This window comes from Heterocephalus glaber, unplaced genomic scaffold (assembly GCF_053883595.1).
Source record: "Heterocephalus glaber isolate CG9 unplaced genomic scaffold, H.glaber_assembly_v1.0 deba00000738, whole genome shotgun sequence".
In the NCBI taxonomy this organism is placed as follows: Eukaryota; Metazoa; Chordata; class Mammalia; order Rodentia; family Bathyergidae; genus Heterocephalus; species Heterocephalus glaber.
Window position 1 is genome coordinate 8632832 of NW_028258161.1, and position 19711 is coordinate 8652542.

Here is a 19711-nt window from a genome sequence, read left to right on the forward strand (position 1 = left end):
TTAAAGTCTAAGTGATGCTCTAAAATACAAGACTGGAGCAAAACACTCAGGTGGGACACAAAGCAGCCATAAAACTCAGAAATTGAGATAAATACTACCTTAGTGAAAAATTTTAAAATATAAAAATTTGAATAGAAAGAAAAAAACCCACAGTGAACAAAAAAAGGAAAGAAATGATCAAATCAGATAATATTACTCAAGAAAACAACAAAAAAAAGGAACTTATTTACTCCCAATAGCCAAAAAGTGACTAAATGATCATTGTAAAAGTACATTTGCAGGAATAATCAGATTTGAGAGACTAAGGACAGATTGATTTTCAGTCAAGTGAATTTTTAGTCTATGAAAATAAATGAGATCCACAGTGTTTCAAAATCTGTAACAATTTAGGTAATTTTCAAAAGTAGAATTAAAGGAAACAAAGTGTGATTTACTCTAATAGAATTCCAAAACTTGACTATGATCTCTAATTATAATTTAACTGTGATTAAACTTCATGTGAAGTTATAGGAGCGAAATGAAATCTGCCTTTGAGTGCATTGAATTAGGAAAAACACTCCTATTGTTGCTTCCACAAAGAAGAGATTATAACCCTAAATCTTAGACAGGAAAGCATGCGTGCTGTTATGAAATAGCACTGTCAAGTCAGGCCCTGAACACGGCCTCTTGTCACAAAGAAACCACTCCCAGGTTTTCTCCGCCGCCCAATACTACCTTTGTGGACTTTTTTCTGGGCTTCACATTCATTTTCTCACTGTTTTTAACCCAATGTCTGTGAGATTTTTATTGTTCCCCAGATGATGACACCTGATCTCAATGTAACCACACACCTCTTCGCTCAGCACTATTTGTCACAAACCATTATAAATTATCATGCGAGAGTTTGCATCGCTGGGAAACCGGAAAAGTTTCATAAATTCTAACTACTGTATCAATGGCATTCTTGTTTATTATACAGATATAAAGTTTTATGAGACTCAAGATGTCTGCCTTTCCACTGAGGAAAAGTTTGGCGAAGTAAGATTTAACTTGCAGTTAAACACTGAAAACGATTTGCAATATGCAGCAAATATTTCTTTTGGAGAAACAGCCCATCATTTTTTCCTTTTTTTTTTTTTTCTATTTTAACAGTGTTTTGAGGCTGCTCAAGCATGCAGGACTTTGGTGGGACAAAAAAGAGAAACTATTATTCCTCTCGTTCTCACAATAGCTTCTACAGAACATTCTCGAGTGTCCTCTCTTACAGCAACATAACCACATCTAACCAGAAATCCTAGCCGGGGCTTAGTCCTACAGTTGTTCTATTGTTCTATTGATCGATTCATTGATTGACACCACGTCGTGTTCAATAAAAGCACTGAAGGCATCATATTACTATAGTCTCAATGTTTATAATGAACTCAATTGAGTGGTGGCATCAATATAGATTTTAAAACTATCAGAAGCAACTTACACATTTATTCAACTTAGGAAAATACTCCCCCTTTCAGCGCCACTGTGAGAAAGTAACACTCATTTTAGAAAGTACAGTCGATAGTTTAGTTATGAACCAAGTCACTCTTACTGCCAGCTACATGAAAAGTTCTGATTATATACTATCTTGTTAAAGTTGTGAAATGATGGTTTTTACATAATTATAAAACAAAACAGTAAAAAATTTAAAAGATTTTTCCCTGCCAGAATTATTTGGCTGGTCTGCGTAATTATGTATCCACCCTACATACACCCTAGAAAAGAAGATGGCTTACTTGCTTTGAAGGCTGTTTCTCAATAAGCAAATATGCTAAGAAATTGATTTCTTCAGCTTTCTCATGGTGAGAGTTGACTCTACAAATACTGCCAATTGAAGAGAAAATGCAGGGTGTATTATATGGGAATCATTCCCATTACTGGATCAATATATTTAGTTTGACATATGTTTAGTTTCATATTTCCCAGTGTCTTAACAATAACCAATTGTTAAGATAACCAAGTTGTTTAAGATGTAATGATAGTGATAACTTAGTTGGTGGAAAGCTTTAACTTTTCAAAGGCTCTCAGATGTTCTGTCATTTTACACGAGCAGTAACTTTGACATCAGTATAGCATGTATTTCTACTGCCATTACATGTATACTATAGCTGAAACAGGGAAAATATTAAACACCCCAAATAAAGTGAACAGCGTGTTCTCTTTTTTTTTTTTTTTGGTACCAGGGATCGAACTTAGGACCTTGCACTTGCAAGGCAGGCACGGTAGACTGAGCTAAATCCCTGGCCCTAACAGCATGCTCTTAACGGGACTTATAACTAAAAGCCCAATAGCTCTCTGACTGTGGCTCACTGGACCTAGTTTTGTGGTGTCATCTTGCATCTACTTTTGTAAATGGCCCAATATAAATTACAAAAAGCTATACTTTTAGGCATCTCATACAAACTTTGAAGTCTATGAACTTGTTCTTTAGGGTTTCTGGTATTTTCCAATTTTCTAGGCAATTCTAACCATGCATAGATTTTTAAGGCTGTGGATTCTGCTCACGGGAGGTTAAGTATCATGCCACATTTGACACATCTCAACTGTGACCTTCAACCACGACCGGGGGTCAAACGGATCACCCTGGAAAGACAGCAAAGGCAATGTCTTAAACTGGCCTTCCTATGCCTTTTTAAAAATTTTCATTGATAAAAATATCAGGCAGTAATGCTTCAAAAGACAACAAAAGGGTATTTTCCATGAATCTAATCTCCATGGGCTTCAGCAGGCGAAATGTATCAATCTGTCAACAGTGGGTGGGAGACAGCACCTTCAAGGGCTAACAGCTTCAGTCGTGACAATGAAGAAATCACCTAACTCTATAGCACAAACAAACAAAAACCAGAAAACAAAAAGTCCTTATCATCATAGTATTGCTATAGAAACAAACTTTTTTGCTGTAACTGTCTTGACTATCTTGCTGATATCACAAAAATATCTTCCTATAGAATTACAATCATCCTTTACCTTATTATTTTTGCAAAAAAACCAAAACGGTGTTTCTCCAATTCCCCATACTGTATCCCACACCATTAGATGACAAATAATGATTTAACGCGAAGCGTAATGCACTGTTGTAGGCTCTTCAGAAACTCAACTCGGGGTTCCCTGCCGTAATTTCCCCTCCAGCTGTGTGGGACCAGCTCTCAAGAACCACTGCCCACGTCTCTGTGCAGGTCCGTGCATGGGGGCGGCACACGGGGAGTTCAACACCGGCCTTAATGGGTCCCCATGGATGCGGCCAGTGTTATAAATCAGGAGCTGGACGCCCTCTCACAAGAGCCAGTTGTTAAACACTCACCAGTGTACTCACTGCTGCTCATAGCTAAGGACTTTTCTGAGTCTCCGTTCTATGACACATTTGCCTGGTCAGGATTTCCTGATCAGGAATTAGTAAATATGAGTTTACTAAAATCTAATAACACCTTATTCTTGATCATGATTAACCAGAGGTTTTTTGGGTTTTTTTTTTTTTTTACAGTATCTCCCATAGCACTGTCAAAAGGCAAACATACATAAATAAATTGATAAGGGAAAAAGAAAGGGCAGAAGAAAGAAAGAAAGAAAAAAAGAAGAAGGAAGGAAGGAAGGAAAGAAAATAGACAATTCTCTAGGGGTTATCTAGGTTTTTAACACTGTAAAAACCATCATAAAGCGCATTAAGGAGCTGGTGTGTAGCTCAGCAGTATAGCACTTGCCTAGTATGCATGAGGCCCTGGGTTTGGTCCCCAGCACACATTTAAAAACAATACAATGAAGTCCCTATTTCCTGGCAATCACTGGAAAACTCTACTAAGGGCAAATTCCACATAAGATTATAAAGTCAATACAATGCCTCAAAGCACTTCTGAATCACAGAATAACAATTAAATTGGAATCAGCATAATTTTATTGCATTGTAATATATGCTGATTATTTGGGAACTGATCTTCAATCTATGGATTTATGTTAATTCTTTAGGCACCAAAATCTTGAGTTAATCAGATGACCTCGTTTCCTTGACCATGAAAGCTACTTTACTCCACCAACTCAACAGATTGCCTAGTGCTTCCTACAGGTGGGGACATTTTCATACTGTTCTGTTCTTCCCTAAAAGGAATGGGTGTGTGAAAATTAACAAGTCTGCATTATAACATTGTAAATGATTATACCAAACTTTTAAAACCTGCAAAAACATAAGACCCTGAAAATCACTTTAGAATTGACATTTAAATAGATTATTTTCCTTTAATAGAAGTACAGATGTATGTATAAAGCCATATGTGTATGTATATACATACATGTATATAAATCTCGTGAGGGATCAATACTCAGGCTCAAGACCCTGGAGACCAGACCATGGGCAGAGAGGCAGATGGAATCACGTGGACAAATGCAGATAAGTGGTTGGGGAGAGATTAAGAGCAATGAGCAAACGCCTGCCACACACCATGTAAAAGTACAATTTCCATTCCGCAGAGAGCAGCATCCACACACCAGTGTTTTCGAGTAAAGTGAAGAAATACAGTTTAGAAGGTCTCTATGGTAAAATGTCTCATAATAATGAGATCGGACATAAATCAGTGTTTAGTAACAGCAATAGAAGGAGCTAGCAAGACTAATGCAGTTGGATAAAATCTGGCTTATATTTGAGATCCCATATTGATTGTGCCTTGACAATTGTTCTCTAGAATTTTACAAAAGTCTTTCAATCACTGGCCTATTGTTTGAAAAGCTCATCCAACTGACCCTATATACTTTATTCAAGAGTAGTTTGCTTTTTTCTTGTTAAACTCAATCAGATAAATACTGTTCTTAAACCCTAAAATGTGCCATAGATTTGTTTTTACAATATCCAACCTCACCCTCCTGGGATGGTGTATATTGGTGACCCATCATATTTGGTAAAAATGCAAAAGAGAGTTTACATTTCTAGTTCTTCAAACCATTTCTGGGAAGAAAAGAATTGTTCATATACGTTTCTTAACAAAAGATTTCCAAGCCAAAAGTGTTAAAAGACTATGAGAGACTATGAGAGGTTGCATATTTCAATATAATCACCCTGAGGAACTCTGAAATCACGTAAGGTAACTTAATTTCCACGCCACTGACATGTAATCGGGCCTTGCCTGGAATCTCCTGGATCCCTTTATATTCTATACTGCACGGCGCAGGTTTCCCCCTGTAGACACCCGTGGCCACTAGGTGGTGCTGTGGCGCCCTGTTCAAACCCTTTCTCACTTACTTGCAGTCTCTGTCCTCCAAATCAAAGTGTGGATTGAAGTTGATCATAATTCTCTGGTAGGGGTCCGGAGCCTGAATCAGCCATTCACATTTTTCACTTGGGTGATAGGAATGAGGATAGCCGGGAGATGTGAGGTACCCGGGACTTTCAATTTTTATAGTACCGCCACATTTATCTGCAATAAAAATAATATTTTAGTAGATCTTTCCTTGACAACCTGCTAGGGGGTGTAGCTTCAGGCATACATTGTTACCACTTAGGAAACATTCTGCAACTTTTTAAGGGGAACTTCAAGAGGTCCGCTAGTCCTCCAGGTGGCACTGAGAACAGCACTCCACCAAGGAACACTATTTAATCTCAGGAAGGTCAGTTTCACCGGAAAGGCAACTTGAGCTTTGAGAAGACTTTCTCCCACCCCCAAAGTCCCCTTTCAAGAAAAAGATCTTGTAGCATTAAAAACATTAAATCCCTTCAATTGATGTTAACACGGTCCCCTGGGAGCTTCTGCTAGACTTAATTATCCCCCAAGAAGTGTAATCACATTAAGTAGCAAGTTCTAAGTGGAAGGTGACTAAGAGATGCTGTCCCCCTTGTGTTGCTTTTTGATGATAAGCCCGGGCTGTCACTGGCCGGTTAGTACTGTCTCCCAAGACTCTGACTGGCCTAAAGCCAGAGTTTTTCCCCCTAGTTGTTGTTGTTTTATCTGCCCATAAATCTGAGTGATTTTGAGTTATCTCTGCTCCTGAGATCCAAATCAAGGGGGAACAAAGTATAGCTGGTGAAGCAGAAATAATTCTGCTTTACGTCTCTAAGTTGCTCAGGCTTGGAGAGCAGATCAAAGCAGTGGGGCAGAAAGAAAAATAAATAGCCATGCAGCATTAATTCTAATTACCTAAATGTTGGAGTGAAAAAACCCCCACCGTGGTGAGGTCTTGGGTATCACATATGGTGAGACACATTCTCACATTCTGGGGAAGGCGCGCTAACCAGTTTGGAGCCTTTATTTTAACAAATGAAATGCCGAACTTATGCGCTGAGCGCCAGAGAAACCCGTCTGTGGGCTGGTTTCTTGTTCAGCATAGATCCCCATTGTCACTTTTTATGATCGATTTCATACTGGAGGGCCTCAGCCTGAAATGCTGCCGCATTTCCTGGTGCTTAATTTTAAGCAACATGAATTTGGTACATAAACTATGTAAGAGAAACAGGTATGAAAGCAGTGAGATATATAAGCCTATCAATCACAAATATTCAGTAATGGTATATATAGATTTTAATATTGCACCTAGTAGATTCTCTGTGGAAAGGGAATGGCATTCTTTGCTCTCAGCATGAATTTATAAATCTACAGAATTTTATTACAGGAAAACCAGGTCAAATGGAAATGAAAGATGAAGTGCACATCAAAAATGCATAAAGCAACATGCATTACAGAAGTCATTTCCCATAAATTAAAAAGAAGACAATGTAAATTATACTGTTTTCTTCAATTGCTAGTCGCCTGACTGTTTCTGAGACTGGGGGTAGTCGGATACCGGTTCCCTCTGCACTGGCTTTTAAAAGCTTTACGTTTGCCAAGAAGAAATGATACTGCAACTGGCATTCAGACTCTCAGCCTGACCACCCTGGACTCAGTTCCATGATTCTGCTGAAGCGTGTGCATTATTTTAAATGTGCAGAAAACTTGGAAAAGTAACCCCGTCTCATTAAGTCTCCTGCAGCTCTGTACAAACATCACGGCAGTGTCTGGTATCTGTTAGGAGAGTGAAATAAAACAGCACTGGCCCCAGTCACTCGACAAGAGTCACTTCAGAAGACATTTAGGTAGACTTGGTACCACACCAGAGCTCTTTAATCTGTGACTTCTGAGAAAGTGACAGTGTAATAAGATAATGTGGACTGCTAGACTCCCTGGCTCTGTTAAATCTCTCTAACAGTTGATTAAGAAAGAGCAATTTCTAATGACTCTGGACCATTAGTTCTAAATAAGGTTAATGAATTAATTTAGCAGACACTGGTACTTGCAGGAGGTGGACAGGGCTTTAAGAGGACTGCTCACTCACAGAGGCAGGGGCTGGCCCCGGCCGCTTCAAGCAGAGTAGCATGGCTTTAGCTAGGCAGGCTTGTGACTGGAGCCCAGATTCCCCCAGCATTCCCCAGATTTCTGCTAGGGAAATTAAGAAGTGTGCGTGTGTGAGTGTGTGTATAAGTATACGTGTTTGTGGAGTTCAGAGCAAAAATCTCCAAAGCATTTTGCACTGGCTTCCAAATCCATCCTGTGAACACCCCCGCTGTGGCGGTCTTCCGAGCAGTTCTGCAGGAGAGAGAGGTGGATTACTGTAATTTCCAAACTCTAACCACTGGAGCTCGAGAGTGCTACTTTATTCCCTGCCAGATTACAGCAAGATGCCATCAACTCAGGTTCATTAATGAACTGAACTCCACATTCACAATTTTTGAGCATTTCTGCTTCCCTGCCAGAGTATAGAAAGATGCCACCAACGCAAGTCCATTAATAAATTGAGCTCTATTCACATTCACAAATATTTTTTGCACATCTTTTAGAACACTGCTTGGTACCTGTTGGAGGAAATCTGTTGCTTAAATTATGAAAAAGCACATTAGAGAGATTAACCCCCATCATAAAGAAGTGATTTAAATTCGCCTGGGTGTAAGCCCTTCCACTTGCAGTCTCTTATTAAAACAATATACTACAGCAAGTAGTGCATGTTCTTTTCTTCTAACTACTTTGACTGAAATCTAAGCCAGACAAAAGTAAATATTTGATCATAAGTTAATAGCAATGCTGAAGATTTACAGTAAAGATATTCTCATGCCCTCACCTTCCCCTACTTTACAGTTAGTCAAACATGCGTACAACCACATCACATTTTTAAACACATTATTTAGGTTACGTGGTACTGTTTATACCCCAGCCCAGTCTTGCATTCCCTTAACACTGAGTGGTTTGAAGTGGAAACTGCAACCAGGTTAGGGATTTCAGATATCCTGGTGCCTGGCATCGTATGCCACAGAGTCCTTTATTCACTCTGTGGAACTTTCATTCATACTCCGGGCGGAGCAGGCACGGTTTACAAAGGCGGGGAGGGAGGGAGGGAGTTCCAGCCACCGACCAGACCAGCCGAGTCTCCGGCCTGCGCCCTAAGGAGGAAGCAGATCCGGGAGCTGCAGGACGACTAGGAAGTTCTCCCGGGGAAGTGTTCATTAACTTCCAACAGCCACCCGATTTTTGAAAGGGAGTCTCATCTAATTGCCTTGGGGAGGAAGCGTTATTAAGATAATTGGTGCGCCGAGGTGGGGAGGCAGCAGCTCCACTTGTCAGGGGCGCAGGGCAGCTCCACTTCGGGGGAAGCCCGGGAACTTGCCATCCTCCTGCCCTAAGCAGGCGATCTTAGGTCTTCATTGCTCCGCCCGGATCAAAGTTTCCCTCGCCTGGCCGGGGAGGTGGGTGGTCGTTCCCGCTTCCCCGTGCAGCTCTGCAGGTCCCGGGCCCCAGCGGGAGCCGAACCCTGGCTGCCCGGCCGTGCGGCCGCACGCGCCCCGCTGTCACTCACCGTTGCGGAAGGCGCCGGCCCGGGCGAGGGCGAGGGCGAGCGCGGCGCAGAGCAGCGGCAGCCGCGCGTCCATCCTGGCTGCGCCGGTCCGGGGCGAGAGGAGAGCGAGCGGGAAACGCCGGGCACAGGGCGCGGGGATCCGCAGCGCCCCAACTCCGCCGGCTCCGCGAGACCCTCAGTCCGGCCCGGGGAAGGGAGAGCAGCGAGGCAATGCCCCGATCCGAGAGAAACGCGTCGCTTTTTGTGTCTCAAGTCGCCCGCATCCTGTCATTTAGCTCCGGCTTCCTCTCCCTTTTCCCACACTTGTTCCTCTTTCAGAAGCCACGGCCCGGGCCATGTCTCAAAAAAAAAAAAAAAAAAAATGCTGGGAGGAGGAGGAGGAGGAGGAAGGAGGGCGACACGAACCGAAGCCAATTTCCAGGAAAAAAAAAATCCGGATTGATTCCTGGACGGGTTGGAGCCGAGGAGCTGGCGCCCAGGGGAGGCCGGTGTCTGCGGGCAGGAGAGGCGCAGGCACTGAGCGGAGGAGCGGAGCGCGCGAGTCCACCCGCAGCACCCTCCACCCTCCCCCTCCCCCTCCCCCTCCCCTCCCCCCCCCCCGCCCCCCCGCCCCTCCCCGCTCAGGCCCGCCCGGAGTTGCAGGCGCGAGCCTGGGAGGACGAGTCTCCCCGGGCTTGCGGTCCCTGTCGCCCGTCTCTCTCCGTGGGGATCTCCGGGGGTCTGGCGCGTGGGCGTGCGTGCCTCAGAGGGGGCATCGAGACGGGGCCACCTCGGGGGCGAGCCCCGGACCCCGGGGACAGCCTGGCAGCTCGCGGAGGCCGGACCTCAGCTGCCGTTTGCAGCTCCACATCCCGGGCCCGCACCGGGCGGCGAGGAGCGCGCCAGCCCCTGCCAGCCTTCACCCGGCCAGCGCCAGGCTCGGGGCGGGGCGCAGCCCGCGTCCCTGAGACCCTCAGGGCCAAGAGGAAAGAGCCGGGCTGGAGGGCGAGCCGCACCTCCGAGCCCGACACCGGCTTCGGCGGCGAAAAGCCGAGGCCCCCGCCCGAGCCGAGGCGCCCGGGTGCCCTCCGGGCGCTGCAAGGGTCACCGATTCCCGGGGTTTGGAGCTTTCTCCTCTGGGCCCGGGGAGCCCCGAGGGTGAGCGGGGATCGAGGGCCCCGTGTCCGTGCGTCCCGCGGGAGGCGGAAGAGGGTCGGGCGGGAGGTGGTCTGGGCAGGGTCCCCACAGTGCCCGCTCCGGGCCAAAGGCCAGGGCGCACCCCGCCCGCCACCCCAACTCGCACGGCGGCGCCTCCTCCGGCGCCCTGCCCGGTCCCCCCAGGGCTTTCCCCAACCGCTGCTGCCGTGTGCAAATACAAAACAGCAAGGACAATGCAAGGGACACTCAGAGCGCTGCCGCCAGCCAGGCAGCCCCGGGGCAAACTCCCGGGACCCTCGGAAGGGCCGTCGGAGAGGTGAAAAGGTCGCACGCAGCCTTCTGGGAACCGCGCTGTGTGTACGCAGCTAACGGTCTGGCTCCCACTGGTTCCAAGGGCTGGCACACGAGGTCTAGGGACGTTGGCCAGGGGTCTCTGCTCAGAGGGTGCGGCGGAAGGACGGGGTTGGGTCAGGAGGAGGGGCGCCCTCGGGCGCTGCGCCCCGCTGTCCATCTGGGGACGCCGCGAGCCTTTGCCGCCTGCCCGGGGCGCTCCTCCCCGGCTGGGCTACGCGGCAGGCGCAGGCGGGAGGGAGCAGCGAGGGCCGGGCCGGCCCTGACGCTAGGCTGGAGGGAAGGGCGGCAGGGGGCGCGGCCGCGCCCAGCGGATCGGGAGCCGCGCGAGGCTGCTCCCTCCGCCTTCCCCAGGAAGGGCTCCGCCCGCAGCCCGGGCGCAGAAAACGCCTGTCTTGCCGCTCACATGCAGAGCGCCTTTCCCCAACCAACTAATAAGGCATGCACTGTGTACTCTGGGGGAGGGATGTTGAAGTCCTGCCTTTGATTTTAGCTCATTGTGGCTTTCTTACCCTCCTGGGTTTCCCCACACGGTACTGGGTACTGGAGCCCTCCTCGCTGATTGATAATTGCCGGCTGGTGCTGCAGCACAGTGCAAATTGTCCTTGCTAACAACCTCTTCTGCTCTTGGATTCCGCTCAGCGGTGGAAAGGGTCAGTTTTAGATTTCTGCAACTCCCCAGCGAGGGAGACAGACCGACTTTATAGGAGAACATGTGATAGGCAGAAAAAGCCATGTGGCAGTATTCCTAGGTTGATTTTATTTTGGTCCCAAGAACATGGCACTCCTTCTGATACCCCAACCCCCAGGCTAGGTAGACCCAAGTTCCACCTGAGGAAAGATTCACCCACCGCCTGCGTTCCCAGTCTGCCCTGCCGGCCTGACCTTCATGCCCAGATGGGAGGGAGGCCTAGGCCTCCTAACAATGGCCTGGACGCTAAATGTTCCTTCCCTTCCTTTCATCAAGCCCTCGTCAATTTGTCAGAAATAAGATGAGATCCATTGCTCCCCAAAGGCCGTTTGAGCCACTAACTTCCTTAGAGTACTTCAGATTAATGCAATATGGAGATTCAGGTTGGTAGTCCAAAACTGTATCAAATATAGTCTTTTTTTTTTGGAAACATCAAACCCATGTATTTCAGCACTGCAATAAAACGACATATTTTCAGTAGGAGCTAACCAACATTTGAAATGTAAGAATGGAAGGAGTGAAACTGGGAAAATATTAAAAATTGGATTTCAAGTATTCTTGAAAATACTTTTCTTAAAATGGCATTTCTTTCAAATGACTGTCATACAGAATGTGTCAGTGGGCTGCATGGTGGCTGTCTTCTTAGTTTGTATTGGCAGAGGAACAGAAAGTAAACACATAGCTTTAGTTTTTGATTCTTTGTGTTTAGCCTTTTAAAACTTACCTTGAAAATGTTCAAATACTGGAGAAGAGACTTTCACCTAACATTTTAAAACTTAGTTAAAATGCGAAGTTTTTATAAGACAGTGCACCTCCTAACAAGCAAGATAAAGGGGGAAAATGCTTAATTTGGAATCATGTTGGTAAATTCCAAATGTTTCTCGGTAGGGGTTAGGTTTTGAAGACTGTACATTACTCCTTTGAAAAAAATAACTATATTTTTCTGCCTTTAGTGAGTTACTTTTAAATTAAGAGTATTAAATTAATAATAACCAAGAGAAACACTCAGCAAAGCAATGACAAGATCATTAGAGGGAACACAGTCACATTTCTAAAAGACTATCTTCAAATAGGATGACCTTTAAATTTTCAACAGTGTTAAAATTTAATCATAGTGCTATGTAGAGAACTAAAAATTTAAGGAATTTTGAAAGAGGTCAATAAAAATGATTCTTAATATATCAAATGAAGGCCCCTAAAATGCAGTTAAGGATTGTTTAATTTATCCTTCAAGGATTTAATTGTGTTTTGTGTTTTTTTAGATGACTACTGGCTGTGGCATGGAGAATGGGATAGGAGAAGTGTAAGGGAAGAGGTGAGGGCCCGGATGTGAAGTAGCTGAAGTAGAATCTAAACAGGGTGTTGCACAAGGTCTGGCAGTGGACCCTGAAAAGATGCATGCAAAACACATTTCAAAAGTGTGATGGACAGGACAGGAGGTCAGGTGTATGGCAGTGAAGGAGTCAAGGTTTCATAACTCAGTGGGCTGTGAGAGCCTTTATGTAGGTAAAGGACACTAGGAGAAGGCTAGTTTGGAAGGAAGACCGTGAACTTTATTGAGTCTTGGGTCAGCTTCTAGTCCCTCTGAGGCAATCAAACAAGTCAAGAAGGTAGCAGAGTTATTTGGCTTGGAGATTTTAAGTTCATGAGTCACTGATCTATAGACAATAGTAATTGAGATGGAAGAGATGGGTGAAACTGTTGAGGGAATTGGAAAAGAAGACCAAGGGCAGGGAGGGCTGGGGATTTAGCTCAGTGGTGCTGCTACAAGTGCAAGGTCCTGAGTTTGATCCCTGGTACAAAAAAAAAAAAAAAAGACCAAGGGCAAGGAATTGAAGAACTTGTAAAGCTGGATTGTCAGAATGAGTCGACGCAGGGCCTGGAGGGTGAGCAGCTGCAGAGGAAGGAGGAAAACCAGCAAAGTATATTGCCATAAAAGCTAAATAGAAGGTAAGTTTCCAAAAGGAAGTTCTGGACAAGAGTTGAATATTGCATTAGTTAGCTTTCCACTACTCTGACAAAATACTTGAGGTAACCAACTCAGAAGGAGAAAAGGTTTATTTTGGGTCATCATTTCAGAAGTTTCAGTCTATAGTCACTTGGTCCCATGGCACACACCCATGACCAAACTTCCTTCCAGTAAGCCTCACATACAGAAAGTTCCACCACCTCCCAGTACAGCCACAGGTCAGAGGCAAAGCCTTTAGCAAACAGGCCTTTGAGTGACAAACAATAACAAATAACATCGACAGTCCTGGCTGAATAAAGCACTGAAATGGACTGGACTTAGTGGTGTGGTGGCTGGTGAGAGATTTTGTTGGAGTGCAGAAGAACAAGATTACAGGCCAGATTGGAATGGGCCAAGGAGCCAATGATAGACAAAGGTACAGAGTCAGGGAATAAAGGTAATTCTCTCTGTAAGTTTCCACGGAAGGGGAGGAAAGAAACAATAGCTTTAGAAAGGAGAGATGTGGAAGGAAGTTGATTTTTCATTGGCTTTTAAGATGGGCGACTATTGGACATTCTAAACGCGGATAGACAGAGCCTAGTTTGGGGAAATGTTGAGATTAAGGCACAATGTAGAAATTACCTGAGAAGACAAGAGGAGATGCAGTCTAGAGCTCAGACGGACAGATCCCCCCTGCATGAAGCAGGACAGCAGGAGCAAAAGCAGAGCTCGCGGGTGTAATTGTTGTGCATTGGTTGGGGGCAGTTTCTCTCTACGCTTCCATTTTCTCGGTGAAGTACTTCATGTGGTTAGAGTCGCGGTAGAGGAGAGGTGGGGAAGGTTTCCAGAGAGCAGTGAAAATTGAAGTGGATGACCCTGCTGATCAGAGAGGCTGCTGTTATTTTTGCTATTGTTTTGATAATTTTGTATGTTGACAATATGAGCATGGAGCGCATTTTCCAAAAAACATGTTTTCCTAGCAAAGTTATTCTGGCTGGCTACTCATGACACGCACAAAGTGAAGTAGTAATATAATAATGAAGTAGTAATATAATAATACTACCAGTATTATTTCAGCTTGAGTTACTCAATGTAGGTGTTCAGTAAATGCTTTTATGAGAAGAGGAATTCTTCTGATTATTATTTCCAACAAATTAATGAATGTGTCTCATGTTGGGCAGGCGAAGTGTCTCTCCAAATAGCTCTTTGTGACAATAATAACTTTCTTTTCTCTTCCCATCCTCTTGGTCCTTTATCCTCCCAGAGATGGCCAAGAAAATTTAAAGCTTTCACATAGAGCCTATAGGAAAAGTCCACACACTGCGAGGTGGATAATTCATGGGAATTACAACAGGTTTGGATAATTCATAGGAAATATAACTAAAGCATTTCTTCTGTTTTGTAAAGTCTAGATTCAACATCATTATTTTCCATATTTTCACAGCGACATAGAGGAATCAAATGAGCTGGGTAGATTAGCAGTGGGCATTCTTCTCAGTAAAGCTTTTTCCTTCAACTTATTATGTCAAGCTAGCAGATGGTTACAGTACCTTACCTCTTATGTAAGAGGTGATAAATTCATATTTGTTAGTTGATTTTAGCCATACAACATACTGCCTCGGTGGACTTGCTCTAACCCACAAAAGCTTATGTGACATGAGGAAGTGATGCAGAGCAGAACAGGCATTTTTGGAACTTTTGTACTTGACGAACCCTTCAGACTATTAGCACAAGAAGTTACTTTTTCTGCAGGCACATTTTTCTCCTGCTCAGATGGTATGAACAGTCCAGCGGGGATGATAAACAGCAATCTAGACAGCGAGGGAAAATATTTGGTAAAAAGGTACTCCTGGCCTTTCTCTTCTTCATTTGTGGAGGAAAAATCTTAGTTGTAGAAACTGAAAAGAATAGAAATGCAAAAGTTGAGAAGGCAAAGTTGTAATGTGACGGGTGATAAAGCAAAATATTTTGGTTTGTATTTTGAAATGCAAAGCAAACAAAACAAAACAAAGAAAAACAAGTGGACCTCAGGACTTGGTAATGATAATTTGCCTTACAGAGTTCAAAGCAGACCTGGGATTACTATCCTTTAAAATCATTATTTCACCCCCTCACACCAGGCCAACTGAGGCACACTGAGTTCAAATGTAGCAGCAGTGCAGCAACTCTGCAATGCAATGAATATGGGAAACGAATAATTTAAATTTGGGTATGTATCTCAAAGTAGGTGAAATTACAACCTTATAATACAATGAGTTCGAACAACACGATTGGTCTCTCCTTTTAAAAATTCACGGTAATTTCCATTGTTTTGTGCCTTATGAGGTCAAATAGCGTCTAAATTCATATGGTGCTATTATGCTTAGTCTGGTGGCAAAGGCACATTCTTCACTTGAGTTCTTTTTCTGGATTTTAAAAACCCGTTTGTGATTTCACAGATTTAGTGGTGATGTTGAGGCATGGACCAGACATAGTTGAATAAAGTCACATTTTATGTTATCTACCAAATCAAGCTCTTCTCTCCTTGATTTTTGAGATTCTTTGGACCTTGTTTTGAGAATATCTGCACTGGCTTTCAAAAGAGTTATCCATCTTGAGTAGATTAACTCTGATATCTATGTATTTGACATGAGTCCTGATAATGTCAGAGAAACATCTCTTGTTATGTAGACATAAGACAGCAACTTTCACATTACATTTAAGAGGAAGCATCTCAAGACACATGAGAGAGTGGTAGGCAGGGTTTGTTGGTTGCATGTCAAGAAACACAACCTGGATTAAGTTAAACAAACAAGTGATTTATTGGTCATAACTGGGCAGACTTTGCTTCATGCACGGTGGGAACCAAAGGTTCAATTGATGCCAATCAGTAGGACATCATTTGGGATTCATCTAAGTTGGCTTCATTCTCAATCAGGGCCCCTCTAGGAAGTGTCAAAGGTGGTAATGGCAGCTCCACACTTAAGTGTTCCTTGGGGTTATGATCAAAGAGAAACTACTGAGGTGGCAGGGTGCTCTCTCCTAGAGTACGCAATTATCTTAATGAAATTCTGATCTACTCCTCTTGGAATACGAATGATATCCCCAGTCCTGAACCAGCTGGCCATCCAGGAGATAGGTCATCCTTATTAGCCCAATATGGTGGCAGGCACAGGACTAACTAGAGACAGAAAGCAGAGAGGCAATAGGAGAAAGAAGAGGTCTATGGATGGTACGACCGGAGGTAAGGGGAAAGCTGACAGTACACACCGTAGTCTGCTCCTTTATTATTGTTAATTATTTTCAAATGAGAATATATGAAACTTCTGGCTCTTAGTTTTTATGGGTTATGTTCATATGTGGAGTTGATTTGGTCTTGCTTTGTTTTTAGTCTATTTTTTCTTATTATCTAAATGTCCAACTGTAGAAAATAGCATGTGTCTATAGCTTTTATTTCAAAATCTAAGGCTAGTAATTCATTCTGGGTTAGTTGTCAATAAAATGATAATGCATGTGAGAGTTTATTTTTAATTCCATCTCCTTTTGGGTATATGTCCCTAATTTTTGTTACCTCCTCCTTGTCCTCTAACAAAGGCCTAGAAAGAAATTTATTATTGGAAGAATCCACTACTTAACCCATTTTAGGTGTCACTGCTAACCAAGAGGGGAAGGTTTTTAGAAATAAGGAACTTTCTAGAATGTTCTCGTTGTTCTTCTGGAATAAGGAACTTTCTGGAATGTTCTCACGACTCTGCTGGAATAAGGAACCTATGTATATCAGTGTCAGGGTACACCACTGGGCCCAGAAACCCTAAACTACCTTTGAGGGGAAGTGAAGACCTGGAGAGCTTGCCACACACACTCAGCCTAAGAGTCATTTCTAGGACAGTAAGCGTTGCGTTAACAAAGGTAAACCTTTTGAGGGAGCGAGGCTGGCGGACTCCAGGGGAGTTCACCATGCTACAGTATAAAAGGAAAGGCTTGTGATAGTCTCTTCCACTGCAAATCTCACGTGGTCTGTTTTCTTGAGCTGTATTAAGACTCTTGGAACAAAATAATTGCTTGTCTGTATTGAGCTATATTTGGAACAGGTCCACACATGCCTGTAGTGCTAGTTCACTTATTTATTTATTTTACAAAAATATGACCTTTTTTGGAAAAACTTAAAACACATGCTTAAATGAGGATGGGCACCGTATCAGAGGTCTCACTTGTGAACGCATACAGCAGACAGCACTACCTAATTGTTCAGCACTGTGTTGGGAGTCCAGATCTGGCTCTGCCAAGACTCACTGCATTTCTAAATATCATTCTCTGTGCTGTTTTCCTCCCAGCGGGTCTTGAGGAATCTCCCTGGAGAGATGGGGCTCCTGCAGAGGTGCTCGTGGCTATGTAGAGTACGCCTTTCCTGAGGTTCTTCTTTACCTGTGGAACAGCCTGGTGCGTGAGTAACTGATGGATCTACTCTGACCCGTGTTCAGTTTATTCCTACGCAGAGGACCCCTTTCCAAGAGGGCACTGAGCAGGAGGGAAGTGAGCTTTGGGTGCGTCAGTCAGGTGAGACCTGGAAGAGGCTGCTCAGCAAACACACAGAATAATAAGCATGTTAGTGCTTGTGGGTCCCCATGAGAAGAGGGCCATGTGTACAGGAGCAGTTGGAAAGGAAGGGAGAGCTGTAAGGACACACATGGCCCACCAGCAGATGAGGAACTAGAGAAACAGGAGAGACCCATGGCCAGAGTCTTCCCTGGGACCTGGGGCATTACCAGGCAGGTTCCTGACATGGAGTTCACACTGGTGAGTCTGGAGCAGGTGGGCATGAGCCCCAGGGAGGCCTGCAGAGCACCCCATTCACGGTGTGGGGATCTATGGGCCACCAGCTGGGTTGTAACCAGCTGTCTGGAGAGAAGTTGAGGATGCTTCAGGTGGATCTCTTCTTCAACAACCACCTCAGGGAACCGAGAGGGTACAGAGCTAGCAACTGCATCAAGGACTCCTGAACCCTGCTTCTGGTATGAGAAAGTCTAACTTCTAGACAAAGTGGATGTTGAAGCAACACGACACTATGAAATTCACCACTTGCTTCATTCCTTTGGGCTCGCAGCATTTTCATCTGTAAAAGGCAGGTGTTGAATTAAGTGATCTTTCAGGACTTCCTCAGTTGCAAAGCTGAGTGATTCTACTTTTTAAAAAAATCAACAGGAGAGTGGGCTTGCCACCCTCCGCTATATCGTGGGAGGCCACGTGTGGGGCATGCACCCACACAGCTGCTGTTTGGAAGCCTTTCAGCATATTTCCTTTCTGAATAGTTTGTGCCCCTCACATAGACCGCAACATGCTGAAGCAAACGTGAAGGCCACATCCCAAGTCTCTCTGCATGCACTGTAGCTCTCGGGAAGAAATATGAGAATAAAATAATGCACTATGGGAGGAATGGCAAGGGATGGCCAACACCACAAAACAAAAGAAAACAAAGAAACCACAGGACACACACAGAGTCTCGCTGTCCAAAGTCTTCCCCTGGTTTCTCTCAAGTATGAGGCAAGTGTGCATTTCTAGTCAGTGGAGAGCAGGAGTGTGTGCTTCAAGAAGAATCTCTGGGAAGAAACTAAATTAAAAATTCAAGGGAATGATTTATTGAACAAATGTGAGTCAAAGCATGGTTGTTCCTCTTTATTCATCTTCCTGGGAAGATCCTGCCTTTCTGGGTACCTTTGCTAGGGGAAACAGGATGTGCTACAATCTGAATTTCTGCTCCTTGATTCCTAGATCTGGAAAAAGGATCAAGAATGGAGCGAGGATGGCAGTAGGTCTGGCGGAAGACAAATCATGACACATTTTGGCAGTGGACCTTCTTTAATGTTATCCCCAGCTTCAGTACCAGAGGTACTGAAGGTATTTTTTCAGAGTATTTCTCAGTCTTGAGCTTAATTGCCAACATTTTCATGAGCTTGCAGGGTCCACACAGGGAGTACCATGCTTTTGATACAGAAGGCTTCTGGGCAATTTCTGATTCTTCATAGAGATATTGGATAGAATCATACTGATTAAGCTGTGGCAACAGCAAACAGTCTCAATATTGTGAAGTCCAAGAGGTGGGTTTTGTTGCTAACATAAAAATATACCTCAGCCACATGCTGGTGCAATGCACAAGTGGGGATTGGGAGTGGAGTTTCTTCCTCTATCCAACAAAAGATATATTTGCTGTAATTTTGACCACCACAACCTTTTGTGAAAGCTGCCCTTGGAAAACAGTACAAATAAAATAAAGTTTTATAAAAGCTTTCAAACAGTCCACCTTTCTGCTCTGGGACTATAATGACTATTCTGGTTTAAAAATACCTTTTCTTATTCCTTCCCATTTCCAGCTCCCTGGGAGTATCTCTGTAAAATAAGCCTGTAGAAAATGGGTAATGAGGAAATCGTTGCCTTAATTGAAGGTCACATCTACAAAGGTCTAGGTAGGTATGCTTTGGCTGATAGAAAAATCCCCCAGAGTGACATCTTGCTGCCCTAAAATAAAGGCTCCGGGGTAATTTGTTGGCCCTTGGTTGGCATCTACTACCTTGTCTTTGTTAACCTCACAGTCAGTGAGGTTAATTTCCATTACTGATGACCCCCACATTTTAAGCAGAGAAAGGAGACCCCCCAAGGTCTTCCACAATGAAGCACAAACACGCTTACAATCTTAAGTCAAAGTGGAATGGCTTCCAGATCCTTTGGTCTTGAGTTCATGTGTTCTACACAATTGGGACCCTAAATGGGTCCCTTTCAATTCCAGCCAGGTTAGCGCT

At 44.2% G+C, this 19711-nt stretch overlaps 1 protein-coding gene across 7 annotated transcripts in view; it reads right to left on the reverse strand.

Moving 5' to 3' along the window:
• The window catches only part of Nrp1 (neuropilin 1), a 136188-nt gene extending 126822 nt beyond the window's left edge, over positions 1-9366 (reverse strand). For 4 of the 7 annotated variants that reach the window (XM_004861879.3, XM_021242042.2, XM_004861881.4 and 1 more), the window contains exons 1-2: positions 8812-9365; positions 5237-5411 (exon numbers count right to left, since the gene is read on the reverse strand). In XM_004861879.3, the coding sequence (XP_004861936.1) occupies positions 5237-5411; positions 8812-8884 (248 nt within the window). In that variant the 5' untranslated portion in view covers positions 8885-9365. Of the gene's footprint in view, positions 1-5236; positions 5412-8811 lie in introns of all 7 variants that reach the window. The other 3 variants (XM_087206945.1, XM_021242043.2, XM_004861878.3) reach the window with 2 other exon arrangements.
• Between the last annotated feature and the right edge of the window lie 10345 nt (positions 9367-19711).